The sequence below is a fragment of the Antedon bifida genome, chromosome 4, assembly GCF_963402885.1.
Source record: "Antedon bifida chromosome 4, ecAntBifi1.1, whole genome shotgun sequence".
In the NCBI taxonomy this organism is placed as follows: Eukaryota; Metazoa; Echinodermata; class Crinoidea; order Comatulida; family Antedonidae; genus Antedon; species Antedon bifida.
Window position 1 is genome coordinate 32,216,082 of NC_136229.1, and position 26,527 is coordinate 32,242,608.

The 26,527-nt window shown below is 35.0% G+C and overlaps 1 protein-coding gene across 1 annotated transcript in view; it reads right to left on the reverse strand.

The window, feature by feature from the left end:
• Window positions 1-976: 976 nt before the first annotated feature.
• The window catches only part of LOC144840858 (dynein beta chain, ciliary-like), a 33,839-nt gene continuing 8,288 nt past the window's right edge, over window positions 977-26,527 (reverse strand). Inside the window, exons 13-60 of the mRNA XM_078696913.1 lie at window positions 26,119-26,373; window positions 25,689-25,858; window positions 25,135-25,474; window positions 24,830-24,916; window positions 24,308-24,709; window positions 23,948-24,193; window positions 23,347-23,571; window positions 23,102-23,193; window positions 22,764-22,890; window positions 22,268-22,420; window positions 21,673-21,906; window positions 20,964-21,256; window positions 20,693-20,849; window positions 20,235-20,339; window positions 19,791-19,948; window positions 19,049-19,187; window positions 18,333-18,698; window positions 17,959-18,219; window positions 17,550-17,698; window positions 17,305-17,438; window positions 16,691-17,013; window positions 16,159-16,363; window positions 15,799-15,899; window positions 15,097-15,504; window positions 14,656-14,817; window positions 13,975-14,168; window positions 13,262-13,424; window positions 12,722-12,988; window positions 12,314-12,475; window positions 11,740-11,973; window positions 11,155-11,415; window positions 10,753-10,896; window positions 9,808-10,089; window positions 9,199-9,394; window positions 8,894-9,006; window positions 8,342-8,700; window positions 7,739-7,943; window positions 7,103-7,408; window positions 6,466-6,636; window positions 6,038-6,160; window positions 5,543-5,736; window positions 5,144-5,420; window positions 4,777-5,004; window positions 4,328-4,519; window positions 3,398-3,517; window positions 2,905-3,147; window positions 2,469-2,651; window positions 977-2,166 (exon numbers count right to left, since the gene is read on the reverse strand). Of these exons, the coding sequence (XP_078553039.1) occupies window positions 1,549-2,166; window positions 2,469-2,651; window positions 2,905-3,147; window positions 3,398-3,517; window positions 4,328-4,519; window positions 4,777-5,004; window positions 5,144-5,420; window positions 5,543-5,736; window positions 6,038-6,160; window positions 6,466-6,636; window positions 7,103-7,408; window positions 7,739-7,943; window positions 8,342-8,700; window positions 8,894-9,006; window positions 9,199-9,394; window positions 9,808-10,089; window positions 10,753-10,896; window positions 11,155-11,415; window positions 11,740-11,973; window positions 12,314-12,475; window positions 12,722-12,988; window positions 13,262-13,424; window positions 13,975-14,168; window positions 14,656-14,817; window positions 15,097-15,504; window positions 15,799-15,899; window positions 16,159-16,363; window positions 16,691-17,013; window positions 17,305-17,438; window positions 17,550-17,698; window positions 17,959-18,219; window positions 18,333-18,698; window positions 19,049-19,187; window positions 19,791-19,948; window positions 20,235-20,339; window positions 20,693-20,849; window positions 20,964-21,256; window positions 21,673-21,906; window positions 22,268-22,420; window positions 22,764-22,890; window positions 23,102-23,193; window positions 23,347-23,571; window positions 23,948-24,193; window positions 24,308-24,709; window positions 24,830-24,916; window positions 25,135-25,474; window positions 25,689-25,858; window positions 26,119-26,373 (10,527 nt within the window). The 3' untranslated portion in view covers window positions 977-1,548. The remainder of the gene's footprint in view (window positions 2,167-2,468; window positions 2,652-2,904; window positions 3,148-3,397; window positions 3,518-4,327; window positions 4,520-4,776; window positions 5,005-5,143; window positions 5,421-5,542; window positions 5,737-6,037; window positions 6,161-6,465; window positions 6,637-7,102; window positions 7,409-7,738; window positions 7,944-8,341; window positions 8,701-8,893; window positions 9,007-9,198; window positions 9,395-9,807; window positions 10,090-10,752; window positions 10,897-11,154; window positions 11,416-11,739; window positions 11,974-12,313; window positions 12,476-12,721; window positions 12,989-13,261; window positions 13,425-13,974; window positions 14,169-14,655; window positions 14,818-15,096; window positions 15,505-15,798; window positions 15,900-16,158; window positions 16,364-16,690; window positions 17,014-17,304; window positions 17,439-17,549; window positions 17,699-17,958; window positions 18,220-18,332; window positions 18,699-19,048; window positions 19,188-19,790; window positions 19,949-20,234; window positions 20,340-20,692; window positions 20,850-20,963; window positions 21,257-21,672; window positions 21,907-22,267; window positions 22,421-22,763; window positions 22,891-23,101; window positions 23,194-23,346; window positions 23,572-23,947; window positions 24,194-24,307; window positions 24,710-24,829; window positions 24,917-25,134; window positions 25,475-25,688; window positions 25,859-26,118; window positions 26,374-26,527) is intronic.

Here is a 26,527-nt window from a genome sequence, read left to right on the forward strand (position 1 = left end):
TGACATTTTTAAAAATAAAAATCTGTTCTATCCGAATAATTGTCAGTAGGCTATTTGAGATGACCGAGCAATCTGGACAGAATTCTAAAGCTGTCTACACTATCAAACTAGTTTGACAGCAACAGTGTGATGTGCCCAATGGTTGTGATAGACATCATCATGACTACATTTTTTTGTCACATAAAATTTGATAGTGTAGACAGAGCTTAAGTAGACATTCGTAGTTATTTGAAGAAGTCACACAGAGAAACTAATTTAATTGGTATTGCACTAAAAGTATGCTTTAATATCCAATATTAAACATATCCATATTAGTAAGTATTTCCATGTGTCCTCCATTCAAATAAGTACTTTGTTGTAATTCATAATTACTGCTATATAATCATTATTATCCAACATGAGAACAAAATAAATGATGACTAAAAAATAATATCCAAAGAGACTTATTTCAAAATCATTTTATTATATTCACTTCATGGCAAATTACATTTCAATATATTTTTAATTTTATAATCTCTTAAATTTAGAAATTGTATTTATAATAATGGACGGAACACTTTTTTTGGTATTTATACCACAAACAAAATTATAAAATGGACAGAATAGTTGACACCCACAAAAACAATCAAATGACATCTCCATAAATTGATTTGATGACAAAAAGAGGCCCTGCTATCTTAATCCTTTGCTAAAGCTCTGTCTACACTTTCAAACTAGTTTGACAAAAAAAGTGTGATGTGCTCAAATATGGTAGTGGTGATATACCCAAATATAGTAGTAATTTGACATCATCGTGTCATGGGCACATCACATTTTTTTGTCACATAAAGTTTGATAGTGTAGACAGAGCTGAACACAATGCAATTCTAAAGCTTTTATGCAAGAAGATTGCATACTAATTCCAATGCAAGCAAAATTAGTTTGTTTTGCCATTTTGGTAAAAAAACCTAAAATAATATTTTATTTTATATATATGTATATATAGTTATTACATTTATCTATTGGCACAAATACAAAAAAGGTTGTTAAAAATAGATAAAAAATATGGACGGAAAGCACTGATAAATGGATGTATTGTTTATTTTTTTTAGAACAATGCATAGTATAGAATTTAACTTTTAAAATTAAAATATAAACATATTTAGTAAATGCTTTGAAAACCAATGTCTTCTCGAGTGGTGGCTTTAGATCTAGCTCTATATAAACATTGAATTAGTATAATACAAGGTATAGTTGAAAACATTTGGATTAACAAACTTTTACTTTATTCATTTGAAAATACAGTAAACTTTCCAATTTATTAAGTTGCATTCAATTTTGCAAAAAGATGATGTTTAATTTTAATTACATTTTTCAATAAACAATCAAATATAGAATAATAAATATACTAGATAATATACTAGAGGATGTAGTGTTTACCGGGACTTGTTCCCAAATGTTTCCCATAACAAGGCCTGGTAGTATATGAACATTAAAATAACAGAGTTTTATGAATTAGGTAACTTTAGTCATAACAGTTTTAAAATATTTTTGGAAAGGAATGAAAACCTACGAAGACAGTAGAAGAGCAACACCAGCAAGAACCCATTTTGAAGCCTTCTCTTTGGACTTCAAGTTGAACGTCCAAACAAACGTCGGTCCTCGTATCTTAGTCTTGTACACTGGACACTCATAAATGTTTCGTGTCTCTTGCTTGTCAACAGGGATAGCCCGAATAAAGATTACTGGCATCGCAGGGGTGAGTTCTTTCAAACGTGCATCGGCTATCATACCTGTTTGAATATCCCATCTTGCACCTTCCATGAACAAGCCATGTACGTAAGCGCCCTCACGAGGTGCGCTGCTGAAATCTTCCTTATTTTTCTTCGTCACGTCGCACTGTAAACACATCTTGTCTAGAGGCCATTCATTCTTACGTGCCATCGACTGCATAATGGCCGTCAGGAACGACTGAGGGTTGAAGAAGCCAGCAAGCCAGACTACGTTTGGTAATGCAAAGTCTGATGTCCAGCTTTCAAGCTCTTTGATACGTAGTAGTAGATCAGTATACCATTGGCCTAGGCCAAATAAGCTAGGGTAGGCACGCTTCATCCATGAGGCTGGTACCTGATCAAGGTACAGGGCATTGCTAAGATCTTCCATATCTGCAGTGATTGTCAGTTCACCCTATAACACAAATTAAAATAACAATGATGAATTAACAGTGTGACTTTAGCTCCTACTGCATGAAGAAGAAAACTACAACATAAATATAAGGCAAAGGTGATTTTTAATAAACCAATACAAAACCAGTTACTGTCCTAAAAATGATGCCGTACCTTTTATAATTATAAAGTTTTAAAATTGTTGGGTGAATTGCCTAATTTTTCATCTTGGAATTAATAGTAAGATGCTGGTATTGGCAGTAACCATCAAGGAAAACAGCATTACAAGTTTACAAGTAATTATAAGACATTGATTATATTTACCTTAAGTCCAAGATCAAGTTCCTTAAGTGAGCGTCTAATCTCATTGGTCAACGTATTCATACGTTCACATTCTTGGAAGGCAACCACAACATATGGTGATCTTTCCTCAACCTTTGCTGCCAGTTCCATGATGTTGAACTCTTCTGGTAACTTCTCAATGATCTCATCTAGCAAAGATTTTATCTGGAGAGAATAAAAGACATTTAAAAGAAAACAAGAAGAAAATGTATGCATGCCATAAATAAGCAAAGCAATTTAACTTGATTACAGTATTCAGCAGAAAATAAATAAATGACTTTTCTAAGATTGAAAAATGACACTGAAGTGTTTGCTTTCCAATATCAGGTTCCTAGGTTCTAATCCATTTTGTTACAACACTAGGGTTAATCCTTAGTTTACAAATAATGTTGAATTTAAGTTACAATAAAACAATCACCTTTTCCTCTCTGCTACTAGCGCCCCCACCGCCTCCGCTACTGTCTCTCGGCTGCATCTCAAGTACTGTCTTGAACAAGTTATCTGATGTAGTTGTAAGGAATCCAATTTCTGCGTTAGGATGAAGTCCGTACAGATATGGACTTTCCGCTGGTAGCATCTCGTCAATGTAAGTGTGATATGCTTTGTAGTCTGAGTTGCCAGGCACTGGGAAACCAGGGGCGAGGTACAATTCACCGTCAAGCTGCAAAGATATCGAATAGATGTAATGATTAGTTGTTATGATTCAGGGATGTAATACAAAACATGAAATACTTTACTATTAAAAATGATAACACTTTATCTATATTTGTAAATTTTGACTTGACAAGGCTATCCCATCGATGACAGAAAACATAGATGTTACATGGGAGCATTCCAAAAGGTGGCATGAAAAGTAATACAGGATATTTTGAAATATTGTCGGGGTTGATACATATTATGTTTGTGCTTACCATATCAACATGCATATACACTTCAAGATAAGTTCTGCAGAGTCTCCTGTCCCAGTCATCTGTGATGTGACCTCCGTACATGATTTCACCAAAGAGGTATCGTAGATCTTCCCATGGGACCTGTAACCATTGAAACAAGCACACATTAAACACCTTGTACACAGCCTCAGGACACACAGAGGTATAGTGTCTTAGGGTATGTTCAGACTCACAGAGTTACGGTGGAGTTATGTAAGCGGCGTACATATTTTTGTGTCTGAACCATGCCAAGGATTAGCGTTAGGGAGCTGTTACTCCGCGCCAGTGGCGTTAATAATTCTAGCGTACCCTAGTATACGACAGCGAAATAGCTATGTCAAATGTATTTACAGGTTCAGATTTTAAAGAACAGTAAAGTTGGCGTCAGTGATATGATATTTTCATAAGTTAAATCAATTAATCAGATAAAATTGTCCGTGTAACAATTACTTTTTAAATTACTTTGAATTAAAATGCAATTCTACAAGTAGTAAGAACAAATCAGTATATTTGAAGGTAAACATTATATAAATAAAAAAAACAAAAAACCATGAAAAAACAATGTAAATGATGCATTGTCATGAATGTATACATAATATAGTTCTATCTGCTTTGACCTGATAAGAGTGTTAAACGCAAGGCATTGGAATGTTGGTCGTTGTGTCTGAACACCTTGGCTTTTAACGCCACAGATTACCGTACGCCTTGCGTAGATAACTCCACCGTAACTCCATGAGTCTGAACATACCCTTAGTAATAAAATAATTACTCTTTATCACTGAATAATAACTTTTAAAAAGGATAAATATTTTTCCATTAAATCATGAATTATTATTAATACAGCAATTAAAAATCAGTTAATTTAGACAGAAATATATTTACAAAAGGGTTCAACAGAAGATTTTTACAAACCTTAGCATTTGCTTCAAGATAATTATAGAGCACATTGACAGAGATTGTCAAGTCTCCAGTATTGTATGGATAGACTCTATTCCAGCCCTGTGGTCCAAACTTACGACGCTCTGCGACGACTGCGTGGAAGTAACAGAGGGCAAAGAGAATGCTCTTGAACTCTGCCTCACGGGAGCACATCTCAAGTGTATCCTGCAATTAAAAATTTTATGATAAAAATGTGGCTTAAACCATTATTCCTAAAGGGGTGTACTAATAGAACTGTATGCCAGTTTGTCAGTTTATTGTGTTTCATTTTCTATTTTGTTTCATAGATAATATTTTTACATATATCACAAAAATAAAGTTGCTTGTACAGTACAAAAGATTCTGGTTTGGACAATTCTATTATTCCCAAGGTTTAATTACCCAAACATGATGATGTTGAGACATGTGAAAAAAAAAATTACCTGATTGAAGTTGTCAAGAGCCTTATGTAGATTTGCGTGCATGCCAGTCGGCGGTTCGTTTGTGATCTTGATAGAAGACTCCAATATGCCTTGAGGTATGATGTGCGACTCTGGTGTGCCTGAGGGCTCAGCACTCATGAACACTCTGTAATCTTTATGACTACCATAGCTGTATGCTTCCAGCTTCTTTTCTAATGTCGATAGCCATTTGGCAACCAAATGGATGTTCTGTGGATAACAGCAGTGATGTACAAATGTGTCATAAAATAAAGTAAAGTATGTGACATCCTGATTGTAACCTAGCCAAAAATTCAGATATTGTAAAAAAATATATAAATGCATTGAAACAAATGTAAAGATACCTTACCTGTAAAATGACCCAATGGCCTTCTTTAGCTGCCAAATCCATGCACTGCTCGGCCACGATTTCCTGGCCTTGACCCAAAGACACATTGTGAAAGTTACCCTGGTCAAATGTCCAGCCAATCTTCTTACCCAACGCTTCCACGTCCTTCAACGGGTCAACACCAGGGGATAGAATAAAGAAGACGGGTGTTTCTGGACCAGTTTCTTCAAATGATTTGGAAAACTCAACAGCACGATTTTCTGTGTACTGAGCACCAAGTTTCTCTTCAATGAAGTTACTAAAATGAATCAAATATCAACTTATTACTTTAAAAAATTTAAATTTATAAAACAATGTAAATTTATAATTGAATTAAGATATGATATATTTCATTTGAGCTGATAAAACTTAACACCATACCTGACAGCGTATGTCATCCTGTCTGGTCGGAGCGCCCTCATCATACATAGCTTCTGTAATGATGACTTGTTTTTCCATTCCTGTGGGAACTTCTCCTTCTCTGGACATTCACTCTCTACAAATTTCTTCCAACGTTTTGCAGAACCTTCAATGTCACGATCCAAGTTTCGGAATTCTTCCATACCAGACAGAGACTGAAGAGAATTAGGATTAAAGTCAAATCAGGCAACTAAATATGTACAATACGATACTACTTATTCATTTTAACAATGAGGTGCAAATGAAATTTGGTTGGTTGGTTTACACTTTGATTTACATACAATTATACAATAAATACAAAAAAGAGAGAGAGAAAAAAAATAGATCTTAACTTGCTATTAAATATGTGAATAAAATTACAAAGAAATTTCCTAAAATTCATCAACACTACTGTATCACCATAAACTTAAAATGATTAGTATTAGCAAAAAATAAATAGAGAATATAGTGGCATACCTTGATGGCACCCCAAGAGTTGTTTGAAAGGAAGTCAACTGGACTGGTGACATTCATTTGTGATGGGAATCTTAGCAGGAACTCCAGCTCCAATGGGTTGATCTCTTTCTTCATCAATAACACCTATATTAATTAATAATATTATAGTTACAAAGACATTATTACTTTTAATATGAAAAAGTTGAACAAGTGATGGCTACAAGGAACATTAGAAATGTGGATTTTTGTCAGAATTTTTTCCGATACAGAACATAATAACACAAGAACTGGCACAAGAGATAGTTTTATTAGCCCACAGCTGTACTTTCATTTAAAAAACACCTTATTGAGATCAACTATTTGTATTTTTCTTTGAAATAGTAGGGTTTGGTACCATGAGATTAAACATAAATGGGAAATTGGATGAAAACAAAACATAATCTACACACCTGGAAGGCGACTTGAGCAGTGAAAATAAGTTTGTCTTGTTCAAAGAGACCACGAGATGTGTACATGAACACAGAGTATGTGATGAAGTCAATCAGGTTCCCAACACGTTGCTTTACTTCCTCAGCAGGCTCAGCTTTGCTGATGGCATGTGCGAACACAACACTGAAAGCCTGCAAAAAAGACAATTAAATAATGAGATCAGGAGCCTTAGATAGTAATGCAGCATTGTGGGAACACAACAATAAAAGCCTGAAAGAAAGAACACATTAAAGAATTAGACCTTTACTTAAAGCATGCATAGAGATATTAGTTCACTATAATATCAGTGTCAGGAGTCTTGGATAGTAGTGCTGCTTTGATAATAAGGCAGATTCTGGTATGATTTGAACTCATGAACCTGGCATTGTAAGCAATGAGCTAAATAATCACAAACACAATAATCCTCAAAATGCTACGTTTCAATACACTTTTTTAAACATTGCAACTGTATTATAAAGTAAAATATAAATCTTATCAAATTATGAGGTTTACAGATTCAATTTTTTCTATATGACACTACATCCTTGTTTGAGATACTTGCTTTGTGTAAATAATTTCCAACTTATATAGAACAAAACAACTATAACATTCTTTTACCTTTAGAGAGAATTGATACATTGGGTTGATCCTGTTAAGATCGTTGAGAATGAAGTAGAGAAGAGATGCTCTTGCAGCAGCAGGTCTGTAGTGTTCTCTTGCTTCGTTGATCTGCACTTCTGTTGTTTTAGCTTCCGTCACCTTCACCTCGATCTCCGCTGCAGTTCGCTTTGTTGTTTCCAGATTTTCCACTAGAGCTGTATCTCCAAGGAAGTTGCCTTCTGCAGATGACAGTCGGGAGAGGAGATTGTCTTCAAGCTCTTTGAGGACAATCTTGAAGTCGTTCTGTTGTTTCGTCAAATCCAACTAACAATTGAGAAAAAAAATACATGTTTACAAATACCAATCAACTGTGTGTGTTTGTCCTGTGAAGAGATTGCCATCAACTGAGACAGTCATTAGATTTGGTGGTTGAAGCCAATGCTTGGTTTTATACTAGAATGGCTCTAACAGCTTGATTCAAGGTTTACTATGCAGTAGAAATCATAAATATTTATATTATTCTTCTCAAATTCTTTATAGAAACTATGAAAATAGCCAACTTTCTAGACTATCTCTAACAATGTATTTGAGATTGTGTCAGTTGGTTTGAGTAGTACAAGTAAGCTGAATTATTTTCAACCAGTGTTCTTATACCTTAAGAGCTTCAAGATCAGGTCTTTCTTGCGCAACAACCTGTGCCAACAACTGGTCTTCAAGACCGTCTCTGGTGACAGTGAAGTTGATCAGCGTTGTTTGGGCCTGCATCTCTGGTTTGTAATGAGGATTAGCTAGCTTAGTCTGTAAGATCAGACGGAACTCTGGGTTGTACTCAACCTCTTTGTCACCAATCTTGATATACCTATAGAAAAATAAGTATTTTTTTATATTTCAGTGCAACTCGTTCCTTCTACAAGATTCTCCTCTTTTAGCTGTTGGTATTATCTAAACTGGAATGAAGATCCTGCAATATGATGATATATTATTTATTTCTGATGAGACTAACATGTTTATTTATATAAATGCAAAGTAATTGGTTTAACAGGAATAACGTTAATCTAAAAACATTTTATATAGATAAATAATTCATTTTGTTTGACAAATCCAAAAGAAATTACTCACATTCTTTAGCTTTCGCCATCTTGGCTGATGGCTTGATCACAAGTTATTTGTCAAACAAAATGATTTATTTATTATCTACAATCCTACAAAATGCACTTATTCACAGATTTTATATAGATTTCTTGATAAATCCCTTACCTTCCCTTCTTGATGGTATTTCTTCCCAATAGAGGATCCAGTACAGGATCCACACTCTCCATCATATTCTCAATCAGCACCGTATCTCCATTTGATATTCCTTGCTCAATAGTGTCCAGATAGCCACGCTGACCAAGTCGCACGACACGAAGACCATCTCCGTACTTACTCTTGATCCATTTGATACCCTGTAGTTGAGGGTCAATCATCAAAGGCCAGCGTTCACAGTTGGTCAAAATGGTTGCATTTTCTGTTGACATGCGATCGCTGGGTAGACCTTCGTTGTTCCAAAGGGCAACAGCAGCATCGTCTGTTAGCAGTGACAATGGATCTATCCCTTCGGTTATTGGAATAGGAACCTAGAATAAACAACAAATATATAAATATATTAATACATATTTATTTTTTGAAATACAGACATTTAGTTAAATGTTACTGAAAGATAGCAAACATGAATTTTTTGTAGACCTTAGGTCACAGGTGTTTTTTTTTTAAATGGTTCCCCTTCATGCACATATTATAAACTATACTGTCAATATACATAGCACATACCTTTTGGCTCTTCAGGAATGGCAACCACATCTTCTCAATGAGATCAATACGGTAAGATTTACTGAAACATCCCATGTACGACACAAAGCCGGTTGTCAACAGCACATCACCAGCTGGAAAAAGAAACAAGATTAACAAGTTAGATGAAAGAATGATCTTTTACTCATAAATGAATATATGTGAAATTTAATCAAAGGCTGGAAATATAATATAAGAAGACAAAGTCCAACAAGATAAACCAATTACAAAAGGGAGAGTGAGAGGGTTAAAAAACATGGAGAAAGTTAATTTTAGCAATTACTTACGAAGAGTTTTTTCCTGCTCTTTGAAGCCTGCTACAGCCTCAGCCCAACGGACGTTCTCAGAGGCTAGGCCACCAACAAGCCTGTTAGCTAACGTGATGGTTCTAGCAGTGGACTCTGCCTCTTGCTGGCACTTCAACTTGGCGGATGTTGCTTCCTCAAAATCAGCTGTTAATTTAGCCAAGTTAGCATCCAATTCCTAACATTAAATGATAATTACAATGCTTGTTATTATCAAGATGTACTGAATCATCTAAAATTTGAAAACTTAATATTGATACTCGTTGGATGTTGGATAAAAACAGTGGATTTACAAACTTTAATATTATAGTATAATATAATATTTCTGATCAAACTTTACAGCAATTTTAAAGACGTGATAACAAAATGATGATATTGTTGAATGATATTATAGAAAATGATACGAAAAGAAAAATAAATAAGTCTATGTACACTTTGGTTAATAATCGCTCTGATTGCTATGTCGCATGACGTTCAGCGTTCGTGATGAGTTTTACCTTAAATGTGTTTTTTAAGTGTATATTTTATTATTAACCTGTCATTGGTGTTTTGCACTGTTGGTTGTGGGAATAAAGAATATTTCAAACTTACAGCAATCTTAGCCGTGATAATAGCCAGTTTGTCTTGCGCGGCAGTCAACTCAGCATTAGCCTTGTTCAATGCATTCCTTTTTGGTTCCACATCACAGAACACGTTGTAGAACGTAACAATGTTTACTGCCCATGAGCAGAGACCAGCTGCAGCGGCAGACTTAGACTTGATGAGGTCAGGCTTAAACTCAGGGTTGTTGAGATACTCTTGTACAGCTTTTAATGAGCCATCAGGAATGTTTTCTTTATCATAGTTTAATAGAGAATCCAAGAATCCATCAACCTAAATGTATATAAAAGTGTTTTTAATTTCTAAACTACTATATAATTCGAAAGCACACAATTCAAACAGGATCTGGAATAAGCGAAAAGCGAAAAACATATGGTGATGATAATAATAATAGTGATACAATTATACAGTAAGAAAATATCGTAAAAAAACATTAAGTAACCAAATAAACTGAATAATTTTTATTGGATTCAAAATTTTACATAAAAAGCCAGTAAAAGTTAACATCTTTGGATAAACAACCAACATGTGAAAAATACACAATTGTATGAATTGTTTAATTAAAATGCCAAACGCAAATGCACTGGAGCTTCAATCGGTTCAAAAGTGTAAATATATATTAAAAATATAAACCAATCAAACCACATAGTGAAATGTGTAACTTTACTGAAAATTACAGTAGCAAAAAATGTGCAATAAAATTGTAGAAAGTAATGAATGAAGAAAAAAGCTTTTTAAAGAATGTAAGAACATACTTCTCCATACTTAAGAATCCAAGAGAGAAAATAATAATTAAAGAAGTTAGATTTACAATTGATGGAAAACTGTATTATTTTTTTCTTACTATATATATTGTATTATTATATTCTTTTAAAATCTACAACCACAAACCTAAAACTTAATTCATCGTGTTAATTAGTGCAAAAAATATTTTACCTTTTGCATCATGGATTTAGCGGCTTTCCAGCCACGGTCTTTTGGTACTTTGCCGTTTGGAGCGAGGAGACACATAACTGCGGCTGTGACCATAAGTACAGCTGATGGTGGTGTAGCAAAAGACTTCAGCTCAGTGAGGTTGTTCTAAAATAAGACAAAGTACTTGATTTATGATGATGGAAACTGCTATTCTAATATTTTATATATTTATATTTCTTTTAAAGGAAAGTCTTCTAACAATGATTAAGTTTACTTTTGGCAATCCTTGGTGTTTTGTTTACTTTGGATATATTTTTGGATTTTTTTGTAATATTTGTTTTGCCAAAATTGAATAAATCAAATCAAATGAAATATAATAGCTTTTTCTAACACAAGATTTAGTCAACTCGGAAACCAATGTACCTTATTGAGGGTGTTGAGAGCCTCTTGTGCCGCAATGAGGGCAGGTTCCGCCTTGGCAAGATCAGTTTCACATTCTTTAGCTTTCTTGCCGACTTCCTCCGCAATCACTGCTACCTTCTTCTCTTCCTCAGCTGCCATCACTTTCTCTTTGCTCACCTTCTCTGTCTCAATACCAACTACCTGGATTAGTTTGTCAGCATCCTCGTTCTTCTGAGTAAGTTCAACTTCTTGAGAGGCTAGCTTGGCTTTCAGGTCATCCACCTAATTGAAAATTAATTAAAGAACCAGTGTAAATTAACAAAATACAAAAATTGCAGTATTCAATATTCCCTTTACCTCTCATTAAACAAGAGGTATACGATGTTATAATGAAAATGTTCAGATAAATTGTTGATGTATTTACTTAAATTGCTTTCAACATCATTATTATTGTATTACTTCAACCATGCACATTTCATGTGAAGGATGAAATAAAGTTTATCTGTATCTAACTAACAAAAAAACTGGAATTACAGCTACAAAATGACATATTCTTCATCTCAAAAGAAGACTAAAACTTGCAAGTAAAATAAAATAAGTAAATACCTGCTGTGCTGTACTCTGTAGTTTGGTTAAGCCATTCTCCAGACGTTCCATCTTTGCAGTCAGTTCACGACTCTTCACCGTCAGTAAACTCTGGTACAACTTGATCTGTTCCAGGAAACTCTTTGGCGTTGTGTAGTTATACCGTCTCTCATTCTGCAGGTACATTTTGCTTGTCTCGTTTACACTTGTGTGTACGTACGACATGAACTGGGCCACCGATAATTTGATATCCCTCTGAAAAAAACATATCAATAAATTACATCATATCATAATCACATCAAAAACAACAACAATATATTTATTTTAATATAATAATCAGCTAAAAGTTTAAGTCAGATCCAGTCTACAGTCACCATACAGAGAGACTACTTTGAATGGGTGGCTAGTTGGTGACAAGAACACTAGTTGATCATACCCAGTACTATTTCATACGTTTTAAATATATTTATTTATTTATTAATTCATATTAGGTCTAAATTTAAAAATTTTGATGCTAATCACTGATGTTGAGAAACTCTACTCTACTTTTCTGTCACAAACATTTTTTATTGAAGACATAGTCTTTCTTACTTACTGGTAATAACTCAATTTCCTCAAGGAATCTCTGACTGACAGACACCAGAGCCTCTTCTGGCCACTCATGGAACCAATCGATACATGTGGAGTTGACAACTGCAGGGAATTTACGGCTTCTAACACGAAGAGTGTTACCAACGGGTGAAAAGCACAACACAACCTACAAAAAGAAAAATAAACGATATTACACACTCTAACATACAGTATTCATATTATCATTATTATCTTAATAACTTGGCCATAGTTAGTTGATGGGGGTCACGACTTAAAGTTCAATGAACTTACTGTGACCTCCTTCCACTCATATATTATACACTGTATATGTATGTTTGTTTAAATGCATTTAAATGAGTGAAAAATAAACAAAACGAATCGGACAAGCGTAATCTATCTTCTTTCATCTTACTTTCAATTGCTTTCTGAGCCTCTCAATAAAGAATTTCCAGCAGTTTTCTCTTGTGTCTTGCAATCCAGTAGACTTCACTTCATTCCTTACACCACCAATGATGTTCTCAACTTCATCATCTGGAAACAGGTCTGGAATTTCACCAGATGCCAAGAGATCATTGATCAAGACCAAGAAGATCTCATCTGCTACCTGTGCATCTGTCATCAAGAACATGGTGCCAACACCTTTCATGCCAGCTTTCAGACATTGAGCACCCAAGTCAACCTGAAAAGATCAACATAATATGTACATTATAAATCACATAACTACACCACTACAGGTGTTAATTGTACGGTTTGATTTACCTGGAAATGATCAAAATAAATAATAATCTTTTTGTTTAAAAAAATGATGTGCTTTTGTTTTTATCCTGTTTTTGTTCTTTTATACTTCACCTGTGGTGGTCACTTTAATTGGTGGTCGCGTTTATGTGTGTCACCATTAAATTAGAGCGGAATTGTACCCCAGAGTTTGAAATTAAAAATTAGTAAAATTTACTTTAAGATCAGGTATTCCATAACCTTTCTTCAGTGTAATCTGGAAGACATCTAAACTGCTGATGTACGCTGCAAGACGAGCCAAACTCTGCTTACCACTGCCGCCAACACCAACTAACAGAGCGTTGCCACGAGGAGACTCCAGTATACGATTGATACGACAGCTAAAAATTAAAATTCAGCAATTACGCCATGGATTTAGTAACGTTAGGTTTGCGATACGAAAGGGAACAAAGTATGGTTGAGAATGTCTCAACGTTTCGGTAGTTACGCTACAACAGTCTTCTGGAGAATTATGCCATATACTACCAATATTTCTTTCAATAGAATTTAGCAACTACAGGATTTATTTATTTATCACTGTAGCAAATCAGCTACACTCTTTTTTACTACAATATATATATGAATTTTATCTAAAAGCATATTTGACTTGTTTTAAAGATAAGTCTATCGATATATTTTTTTACAACAGTTTGTCAATTTTTAGATCTAAAGTTCTTAAAACTATTTAATTTTGCCATTTTTGTATGTTTCATATTGTATTTTTCTGTGTTTTTATGTATATATATTTATAGCTAAATATTACATCCTATAATTGGCGATTTTCACTGTTGGTTGTAGTTGAAATAAAATAAATAAATGAAATATTTGGCTATTAAAAGACAGGCCTTCTACTCAACAGAGATACATTGATTATAATGCCCTGTAACTTACACATGCTGCATGGCATCTTCAAACAGCACAAGGTTCATGACAGCATTGATTTCATTGTAGCTATCCAGTGCTTCCACAAGGATCTTGCTAAGCTCTTCCCAGCCAGCAACACCAAGGTATTTTGGATCCCCAATTCCTGAGGCAAAATGGCAGAAGATGTTTGGTTTTTTTGTAAAAGTTTCTTCATCAACGTCCTAATGTTAAATGTTAAGAAAATATAAATTAATAGAAACGAACAAAACCAAAAAGTGCCCTTTTCAACAAGACACCAGCAGCAGAAGTAATAGTAAATAAGCTTAACTAGCCTCGCTTGTGACAATTGTTTCCCCTTTTGTTGAAAAACGAATCCCCTGTAAAAATCCTGGCTACGAGCTTGAATTGTATAGTAAGATATAGTAATTAAGCCAATGTCAATCAAAAAAAATAGCTTAATGTGCCAAGGGGGGACAAAAACCCCCAAAAGCTTCTGTCGCTGATTTAGGTGTCTTACAAGAAAGAACATACAAACATTGAATTATTTGAATTCAATTTCAATTTCTTTATTGCTGCAAATGCCATCAAGATTAAAAAATAAAATGTATGCAGTTCCTATATGTTTAAAATAATTTTTTTAAATGTCTTTACATAATCATTGTTACTAAAATTAAAAATTCTTGGTAATTATTAAATTTGAATACTAACCTCAAAGTACTTTTTGCCAAAATCTACTAATGTTTTCTGGAATGTTTCAATGTCTTTCTCATCGATCATTTTGTCGCCATACACACGATCCGACTCGTGCATCCAAAGGCGAATAAGATCACTTGGCGTCTTCAGGCACTCAGGACCAGAGAATAACAAACCCTAAATATACATAAAATGAAACAAATAAAATTTAATAATAAATGAATGGTCATGTTAATTATTCTGATCTTCAATGACTTATATATAATAAATATAATAAATGCTGAAATATTAACTTTATTTAAAAACAGAAAAATTTGGTTTTAAACTTCAAAAACAAATTTAATAAATAATAATAATAATTTAAATAATATTAACTTTATTCCAATACAGTGTTTTTTTTCACAGCATGCAAAACTATTGAAAAATAAAAATTGAACGTAAAAGAAAAAAAAATACCTGAAAGATGTTTGAGAGATCTCTAAGATTAAAGATGTAATGAAACTTGACGGCTGTTGGTAGGAAGGCACTGGTGATCTTCTTGTGCAGATCAAGAGCTGCCGTCACGACTGTAAGACTCATCTTCTGGATGTTAGTGGCACACCCTGTGAGGCTTAAATGTTGGCTGAAGATACTGTTGTATATAGTGGTGAGAGCATCGTGACCAGGGAAGCTAAGAGCAAACACGCAGAAGTGTCGCTGAAGTCTGGAATTGATGGTGAAGCTTCCAGATGTTGGGTTCATGCAAGAGATGTATTGACAGTTGTGGATCTCTTTCAGACTTAGCTTTACTCTGTCATACCAGTGTCTGTAATCCATGTGTTGACGAATCAAGGTATGTGGTTGTACTGTGCCATACGTGTCAACCTGTTAATACATGACAGAAACAAGTCATTACTAAGACCTTTTTAAATTCATTGATTAGCATTTGCAGTGATATAAAGCTCTGTCTACACTATCAAACTAGTTTGACAAAAAAAAGTGTAATTTACCCAAATATGGTAGTGATATGCCCAAATATGTTAGTGATATGATGTCATCGTGTCTATATATGGGAACATAGTGATAGTGTAGATAGAGCTTTAGAGAATAAACAAATATTATATTTTGGTGACTAGCCAATAATTAGGATTTTAAATGTTTAATAACATAAAAAGTTACTTCTGGCATGTTCATATCATCAATGAAGTAGACAAGCTTCTTAGTTCCAGGAGGACCATAGTTACGTCCAGCTTTCTTCTCCAATGGTTTCTCCAAAACACCTAATTAAGAATGACAATTAAGTTAAGAGAATAAGTTTATTATACCAAGTCTTTCACACTCACACTATGTGACAAACAAATAAATGAATAACAGGCATTGTTATTTGAATTTTTGATTACTCTTTGTCTTTACTTTATTTAGTTTGTTATGATATTTCCAATTACTGTATCACTTTAAAAATCAGTGCACTAGTACTGAAAGTGCCTGCAGAATAAAGAAAGAATAAATAAAATAAATAAAATGTTAGATTAAACTTACGTTGCAACATTTCAGAGGTTGTGTAGTAGTTGAACGGTACATTAGCAACCATGTAGTCTTCAGACAATGAGTTTAGTTTATCTCCAACGAGTACGCTCTTGCCAAGACCAGCATTACCAACTAGCATGACTGGACGGCCATTGGCCATTAACAGATCAACAAAGAACCGTATACGTGTTGTTTCTGCTGTGTGCACAAGGACAGCCTAAAAATGAGAAATGAAATGAGGTAAGTTTAATGTTCAGTTTGAGGGCTTTTAGTGCAGCCAATAGAACCAAATGATGTTATGGTGAGGAACTGTCATTTTTTTTGCATTTATTGTTTTTTGCCTGAACTTTCTGTTAAGTGTGTACTAATCATATAAGCAAAGCAACTATCTGTAAACAAGGTTTATTTCTGACATGAGCATTGATACATATTATTGGCAAATACATATTATAATACTAAACAAGGCCTTCTTCCCAAATATTTTTAGACGAAGGTCTCACACGAAATGAATAGTATATGCTGTATGAGAAAAGTGGGCCGTTACCTGTAGGGGCATCTCCTGATCAAGCTCAAACACCGGAACTCTTTCAGACCAGTGCAAGAACTTTTTGGAATCCCGATCGATGTAATAATCAAAGACAGTTCCCTGGCTGGGGAATTTAATGGTCTTGAACTCAGTGACCCACCACTTGCTGAACTCTACTCGATAGTCCACCAGCTGATCTTGGAACATGGCACCACCAAATGCCCAGATGGAAGCAAACACAAAGTATAGTTCGTAAAGTTCTTTGGGGCAGTCTGGAGGGGTGTTTTCAGGTGTTAGGAGGCATTCTAGAAGGTAGCATAACATTTGTACCATACTTTGTTCTGAAAAAAAGAAATATAGTGTGATAAAAAAATAAAGACAGTTTTTCTCTTTTCAGAGAAGTAGTTCAGTAACTGCAGTAGAATAATAATAATAATAATAATGTTCAATTTATATAGCGCAAAATGTTGAAAATGCAAATTAAATTGACATAGTGGCTATATAGTTATGGCTTCTGTGGGTTAGTGAAGAATGCAATTAATATGATTCAGCTCTTTCTCAAAATGCAAAATAAAAGTATTTGAAAATAAAATCACTAAAGAGAGTAAGTAATCTGTGTGGTTAATGGTTACCTGGAATAGGAATAATCTTCTTAAATCGTACACGCATGGTTTCTAACATCGCTGGTAAGTACTTGTCGAACAAAATGGTAAGGTTCGCTCTTTCTGACTGCACTTCTCGTGTGTCTATCCAGCTTGTAACAACTCTGAAGAAAAAGCGTGAATTACTTACTTAGAATAGCTACTTCAATATATACTATTATTTTTGTACACTTCTAAGCACTAGCTATCAAAGATGTATATGCAACAAGTCTTACGGGTTCCAGCCGAGATCAGAGGCATTGATGTAGAGAATACCAGCTCGAGATACAGTGGCTGGGGTGGCAGTTTTCAGATGACTAATTTCAAACAGTAGACGCATACTGGGTGTTAATGGAATACGTTCATTACTGGCCAATGTTAGCACCTATACAAAGAAAAACAGTTTCATTATTTGAATTGGCAATGCTAAACAAATCATAACACACAAAATGGTATAGCTTTGCGGTGTTATTTTAACACTACTACTTGTTCAACAATACTGTTCTAGTCATAGGAGAAAAATTATTTTTGAAAGCATATATATGGTAATTGATCAAGTATTAATCTGGAGTGTAAGCTTTAATAAGCATTTATAGCATCAAATAATTATGGTAAACATTCAATAAACAAGCGAACAAGACTCACCTTGTTGTCATCCATGACAGTGTTAAGAGATTCAATCCACATAGGATCAATGTCACCATCTAACACGATCCATTTGGGTCCATCATGTGAGATGTTACTCATATCTCGCATGATGGTGGAAAACAGACCATCTTTCCATTCTCGCGTTGCTGGGTTGATGATACCAAACAGTTCATCGTTGGTAACAGCTTTTGGGTTGAGGTCGATGAAGACTGGTTTGCGTTTTAGATTTGCATACGTTTTATTTAATACTTTCAATACCTGTGAACCAGACAATACAATATTGTAACAAAGCAGTAACTGTGAATTTTCGTCTTAAAAACTACTACTACTAAATTAGAATTTTAGTTGAACACTATGTATGTATGCTTTACCTGTGTTTTACCGGTTCCTGCATTACCAATGACAAATACAGAATGCCTAACTGCAAGTAATTCTTCCAACTGTACAACTTTCAACACAAAGTTATCTTCTGCTTGTAGTTTCAGATCGATGGTAGACTGTTTCACGACCTTCTCAAAGTTCAAGTCTCTCTTACGTGGCACATCCAACGATGGGAAAAGATCACCAATCAATCCCATAAATACCGGCATGTCATCGGTAACGATCTTGGGGATGTTGAAATCACGAAGCGCCCTCATTAGCACCTGGTCTTCTGGACGCTGCTTGTCGCTTCTCTTCAGTGAACCGGCAACGACCAATACAGATTTAATTGCACGTAAACCCCAATCATAATGATCCTGAAATCAAGTTAACATTCATTAAGTTATTGATATTAAAGGTGAGTCCCGTATTCATTTACTGAACGCAGAGTAATGAGCTGTTAGCTAAGCCTCTGCATTATGTGGTAGGGTGGCCAGTTTCTTTCCACGCCACCTTATCCTCCCTAGTATTTTCCACCAGCTACTTATTTACAGCTGAGTAGACGTGGAGTTGACGGGAATTGAACCCATGTCTCTGTCAGTCAGTCAAGTGTCCTAACCACTCGGCTACACAATTCCTTATTAATAGTACTGTATTATAAAAAAAACAAATAATGTTGTAATATCTTCTGAGTTCACATTCATACAATGTTTAGCTAATTTCTAACCTGTTTTGATAACAACTCTTTACAGAGGGTGTAGAGTGTAATAAATTTCCTTGCCAGTAGCCTAGCATCAAGGAAACCTTCAGCCACCAACATGATCTCACAAATCAGTTCAAAATCTGGAACCACCATAGCACATGGTCTAAAAAACAAAACAAACCATTATTAAGGTGATCCACACTAGTATAATTTATAGTTTCTGATATGTTGCTGATTAACATATACACCAATTCCATTTTTCTTGTTTGTGTGCAATGTTTTAGTTCTTTGTATCTAAGGATCCAAGGAAAATAAGTTGTTAAATTTTCTTGGAATTCCTATGTAATCGAGGCCTGATTTTTTCTGCAATCAATGTTTTACAATATTATTGTTTAAAACTCTTGATTACTGAATAATAAGCTTTATTCAACTACCTAAAGAGTGCTTTCAGATTCTCTGGCAGTTCAGTCCTGCCGGCATAACCTGGATTCATAGTGATAAATATTCCAACAATTACCTAAAGAGTGCTTTCAGATTCTCTGGCAGTTCAGTCCTGCCGGCATAACCTGGATTCATAGTGATAAATATTCCAACAATTACCTAAAGAGTGCTTTCAGATTCTCTGGCAGTTCAGTCCTGCCGGCATAACCTGGATTCATAGTGATAAATATTCCAACAATTACCTAAAGAGTGCTTTCAGATTCTCTGGCAGTTCAGTCCTGCCGGCATAACCTGGATTCATAGTGATAAATATTCCAACAATTACCTAAAGAGTGCTTTCAGATTCTCTGGCAGTTCAGTCCTGCCGGCATAACCTGGATTCATAGTGATAAATATTCCAACAGTTGGAACCAAGTTGATCTCTTCTCCCATGAAGTTAAAACGTTTCTTTTTATCCCGAATTGCATCCTGGACACACTTGACCTAAAAAAGATCAAATTAACATGAAATAATATAATAATAATCACTTACTTTAGAAAACTATTTCAGGACCCAAGTGGAAATAATTTTTCTTGGCTATCCTTGTGATAACGATCTATTCCATTACCAATTTGTTTTTGTCATGATTGTTCTATTTAAGCTTGTTTATATTTATGTACAGTATTTTAATTGACCTTGATTGCTTAATAAGGAAACTCAAACTCAAAATTCTACTAAGGTCACAGAGCAATGTACTTGAACGCCTTGAGTTCATATTCCATAGTCTTACCTGTACAGCCACAACAGACAAGACTTCTACAGATATTCTGTTGAACTCATCAAAGCAACCCCAAGCACCAGTTTGAGACAAACCTTTATAGATGTTACCACAAGACTACAACAAACAAGTTTTACTTTCAAAATCGTTGATTGCTACATGATATTAGATATCAACGTGTGCAAGACAAAACAAAATTAATTTCATAAGAATTTATACCATCATTAAACATTGAAAATATTATCACTTATCTTTCTGCGCCTTGAGCACTCTTGAGTGGTATGTGCGCTATAAAAATCTTGTTATTATTATTATCAAACTAGTTTTACAAAAGAAGTCTGATGTGCCCAAATATGGTAGTGAAAAAAAAAATGCTTAAATATGGTAGTGATATGACATCACCATGTCCATATATGAGTACATCACATTTTTTTGTCACATAAAGTTTGATAGTGTAGACAAGGCTTTACCTTATAGTCCATTTGTTCAGAGCAGTTGAATACATAGACCATGATACCAAGTGCCCGACCTAAATCTTTGGTTGTTTCTGTTTTACCGGTTCCTGCAGGACCAGCTGGAGCACCACTCATTGTTAAATGCAGCGATTGTGTGAGGGTAATATAGCACCTGTAATAAAAAAATTCCCATTAGACATCTCGTTTTTTAAACATGCAGTGATTCCTCCAAAGACTACACAATCATATGCAACACTCTCGTTATGTTGAAAACTATGAAACGTACCTATCAGTTAGAGGAGTGATAACAAGCCTAGCGGTGTTCCCGAGATACTCATACGAGTACCTAAATTGAGCGTCACAGATGTTAGCATAACACTGCTTACGTTCATCATCCCATCGGTGACGTAATTGACTGAGCCACTGGAACGCTTGAGCGCTGTCGATCTTCATTGCAATCAGTTTTGCAACCACATCACGGGCGTGCACATCGATGGTACAGATGGTCATGATTTTTTGACGGTCACCTGGTGTCAGATTGCCAATTAACATCGTGATCAAAGTGTTGAGTTGTGTAACCTAAAAAGTCATACAAATATAACATTAACAATTTGATTGGTAAACACCTTTCATAATTACAAGATACAATGACAATGATCAGGTATGTGTGTAAGTTAGACACCTTCCTCTCATCTGTGTCATCAGCTGAAATACTTCACATTTACTTCACATTTATTGCTTCATCCTTCAGATGGGACATCACGCTGTTGGTTATGTATGCATAAAAGGCACATTTGCACATTTTTTCAATGTCGTTCATGCGATTGTTTTATGTTAAATTGCTTCAGAAGTAGCTGTTTCAGCTGTATGGGTAATCCTGTTATGTTCTCTCAATGTTTATTGTGAGTACTAAATAAAACCAAAAAAAATACACAAGGACTCTTATTTATGGCATGTTATAAGTGTTCATAACTATTATTACACTGCTACATTACCTGTTTCTTATTGTATTCCTTAAGAGCATTTTCATGACCTTCTTCCAGCCTACCAAATGCAATTCCAACTTCTGTCGTCCACCAGATCTGTGTAGTAGCCAACGCAACCTGCGCTGCATAATCATACAACCAGTGTTCTCTTGGCTTCTCTTCATACGCTACAACAGCCTCATTGAATGTTAAACGAACCGTCTGACGCATCGCGTCTTGAAGTTTGTTCAACCATGCTTCAACCTAAAAAAAGTAGTTGCAAGTTGTAATTTTAATTTATGAGCCAAAAATGTCAAAAATGAACAAACAGCACCTTGCATACTTTGGGCTGAAGATCAGACTTTTTAAATTCAGGGTCCTGGGTCTGAACACACCAACTTTGCTAAGTAAAATTTATATTGAGCATCTGATTTATGTCGATCAACGATCAAACTATGTGGTGTTAATACATTGTCGCCATGCAGGGATATTGGGACATGTTTTTTCACTCTCAACCTTGACACAGTTTTGATTGTTTGTAGGTCCAGATGACACATTGATTGACCTGACCTAGTTAGGTAGCCGCAAACTGAAAGCTTGTTATTACAGATTTGATTTCACTTACCTGACCAGTACACTCGCATGGTTGAGTGAATTCTGCATATTCACCTTCCTTACTGTACATTCCAAGAGCAGTCTTGGTGTCGTTGCCCTCATCATCTTGCTCAAACTTCAGCTTAGCCATGTTGTCAAACAGTTTTGACAAGTGACGTTGAACCTAAAACAATGTAGCTTAGTATATGTGTATGACATTCTTACCTAATCAAAGTACCAGACATTTCTAAAGCTCTGTCTACACTATCAAACTAGTTTGACAAAAAAGGTGTGATATGCTTAAATATGGTATTGATATGACATCATCATGTCCATATATGGGCACATCACATTTTTTTGTCACATAAAGTTTGATAGTGTAGACAAGGCTTTACTTAGCAATCAAACTACCAGACATATCTATTGGGTAAAAAGAGTGCAGGTGAATTGGGGCATTAGCTGCTTACAATAACATCAAGGAAAGCCTTTGGCTACTGTCTATCCTAGAAACAAAGGATATCACTTACTGTTGATGGATTGTTTCCGTTTGAGAGAATGTCCAAAAGATCAGCAGATGATACAAAGTAGAAACGTGGAAATGCTAGTCGTTTGGTTTCAAGATATTCAGCTAAAGCCTTCTCGCACAATGATAATCTAAAAAAAATATCAGATATATAAATCAAAATTGTCATTATCACTGCCTCTTTTTCACACAATCACTATTACAAGCATTATCTTTAATGTTTATTTCTCATAGAAATTCTCCATAATTGTGAAACCAGAAATGAAATGCATCCTTCATTTTATTATTTATTCATATTATTATATACACCCTCACCACATACTGCAACAATATGTATCTTACCTTGACTGTATATCCTCCAGTTTGTCAAACAGGCCTGGTTTATTTGTTGCTTCTACTACATTTGGTGTTTTCTCAACATCAAACATAAGTTCCTGTATAATTAAAAGATTGAAATGTGACAGAAAAGATTAGGTAAAACATTGGTAAAAGCTAAACAGAAAACTAAACAAAGAAAAATATATTAAAAAAGAATAAAATGCTCATTGAAAATTAAAAGATTGCAAGAGAATAAAAAAGAAAGTTACCTTCACATCAGTATCAATACCATCAAAACGCTTGGAATCCTCTGGCAACTGGTTACGAATATCTTCAGAACCAATGAAGATACTCTCCAGATGTGACCATGTTCTCTGGACTTCAAACCAGATGCTGATGACAGAGTCTGCTGTGGAGAGCTTCTTCTGCCAGGTGGAGACTTCTTCCAAGAAGTGAGCAATGTATTTGGACGTCATCAAGTTTTGAAGTTGTACCTGAAGTATTAAGGGAATGTAAGATGTGTATGTAGCCAAATGGTTTAAGAGATTGTCTGTGAAGTTAGACATTTTGGTCTATCCAAAGGCTTTCCATTTACAGCATTGAATGTGTTGTACAAACAGCCATACAGTAGGTCCACTAACAACTCATTCATTTTATTTCATACGCAATCTAAAAATGAGTATCTCGCCAATTGCAGGATGGAAAAACTATTTTATAAATATAAACTCCAGAGAAATTGAGGCAAGCCATTATGACTCTATATTTCAACCTGAATTGTTTATCTACAGAAATGTGCAAACAGCTTTGAGCTTTGTAATATATTGTACTAATTAAAGACTTAAATGGAAAAGATGTAACATAAGTACTTACTTGGTTATCTTCAAGGGTTTCAATCAACTCTTCACTGGACTTCAGATTTGGTATACCAGTTCTTGGATGTTTTTCATACTCAAACTCCATTTGAGTCCAAGTGACATCAAGTTCTTTAAGAACCTTCTCCATGCTCATTTCTTTGACAGCTTTGTCCACAATGTTGCGGACCTCGTCTTCAAAGTTATGCAGATTCAGGGCCAATAGATCTGCTAGCGTGGTGGACTCATCCATCAGGAATCTTACCTATATATATCAAGATTAATTTATGGATGAATTTCACTGGTGGCACAAAGATAGGAATAGGAGGAATTACATGAAGTCAGATTTAAAGGTAAAATAATTGCAAAGCAAAACTACCTTAGTTGCATGCATCAGCTGTTGCCAATGGCGTTCCCTGATAGCAGGATTTTGTAATTCACTGACAGCACGTAGTGATGTCAACATGTTTTTGACAGTTGAATCAAGACCACCATATGCGTCCCAAGCACGCATCTCTTTGTCAAGACTCCTGATGTCTTTAGCAAACTTCTTGCAGTCCATTTCCATCTGTTCAACGTTGATCTCCTGCCAAAGAGTTGTCTTCCAGTCATCGATGCTGGAACGTACCAGAATGATCATATCCCAGAGAGTCTTAAGCATGCACACTTCTTTTCTGCAGACTTTCAGTTGTCTGTAGTCAGGTACGTTGACTTCAAACAGACTAGCAGATGCTTGTAATGATGCCATTTGAGTTTCCATCTCAAATATTTCATAATGGCACTAGAAAATTAAATTTGCAAACATTTAATCAACACACGATAAATTCTTAATTTAGTGACATACAGTATTCTCAAATATATAACTTTCTCTGATGAACTACATAGGTAAACAAATACTTACATTATCGAGAGCTGGGTATGGTTCTTCAAAAGAAAACCTAAATGGAGCTTCTTTTCTAAACCTCTCTCTGAATTCATGTTGTTTGACCTGTAAATAGAGTTAAATATAATATTGCAATGGAAATTTGTTTTAAAAAATATCTCAAGTATGTATGAAAAGTAATGTTAGTCAGCAAGTTAACTGACCAGTTTTGCATATTTAGTATTCTTAACCTTGAACTAGGCGTAGCACTCCTATATGCAAAACCTCACAAAAAGAGTTACAATTAGTTCCTTTATAAAAAATAAGACTGCAAAAACTCTTACATCAAATGACGTGCATTTACGTCTGATAATGGCGACCTCATTGGCCTGCAACGGAGCCACGTGCTGCTTGACTGTGATGGCAATCTTTTTACTGTTATTCCACTGTTCTGGCAATTCTTGCAGCTGCTGGTGAACCTCGTCTGGCATCTCTTGATCGTAGGTCTTCAGTAGTTCAATTGTCTGTTTGAGAGGCTCAAACATCTCGTCGGTGGATGATTGTCGTTCTTTGACCGCTAGTAGATGACCCATTACGCTTACTAAGCCATCGTAGTCTCCTTCCTCTACTGGTTTAGTTAATCCGCTATCAGCTACTTTGATAAACTCTTGAAGGGCAGCCAGGCTAAATTGAGATAAATTAATTATCAGTTATTTGTTAGCTGTTACGACCAAAACCAGAATCGTGTTATGGTTTAAAAAAAAACCAAATATTGTGGGTTAATCCAACAGTGTCCGATTTTGAGAGAGATGAAATAGAGAAATTGTATAGAAAGCAAAAGTAATAATCTAAAGGTAATTTAAAGGATTAAATCTAAAAAGAATGCAATAAATATTACCTGTTTGTGACATGGTCAATGAGATGCTGTTTAAACATAAAGCTCCATCTCTTGACGATGTTAAGTAGAGCTTGCTTGAAAGGTTTGGCGTCAACTCGGAACCAACAATCAAACGTCTGTACTGGTACAATCTCATCTACCTCCCCATAGATCTTCTCATATGTATCAACCTACATAAAGTACAACAAGGTTAAGTAAGTGTAAGATTGTCTAAAGTTGTCAAGTCCTAAAGGCCACAGATTCAGAAATTACAAAAAAGTATCAATCTTGTAAGATACTACCAGCGCAGGTTTGTGGGTTTTAAGCCTCTTTGCAATATAACCTACAAGATACTGCTGATGGAAGGAGCACACAATAGCTATAGCTACCTATTTAATAAGATCTATTGATAAAAGAAATTCAACTAAAGGATAAACAAAATTTAAAATACCTGTTCCTTAAACTGTTCTAAAGTTGGCGGGCATTCTGGAACGCCGTCTTCTGCGTGTGCTTCAATCTCTTCCGTGGTGAGTACGTGATTGTAAAGAAGGAACTGACGCATGAATTCTTGTCGGTCGTCAACCCACAGGTATGCGTAGCTGTCAAAGGAATTGCGGTATTCTTGCGCTTTGTTCATGATTGTCTGCACTCTGTCCATCATCTCTTGACGCATGTCTGACAGTTCCATCATGTCTTCCAAATCAGTCTGCAAATCAAAAGAACCATGTTCAATGAAGAATACCAGGAAAGAGGTCATTAAAGCAATTAGAAAGAGGCATCATCTCTCACATTGTGCAATTTTATTTACCTATTTAAACCAACATTTATTTAATTTCTTATTTGAAATGATTAAACAAAGC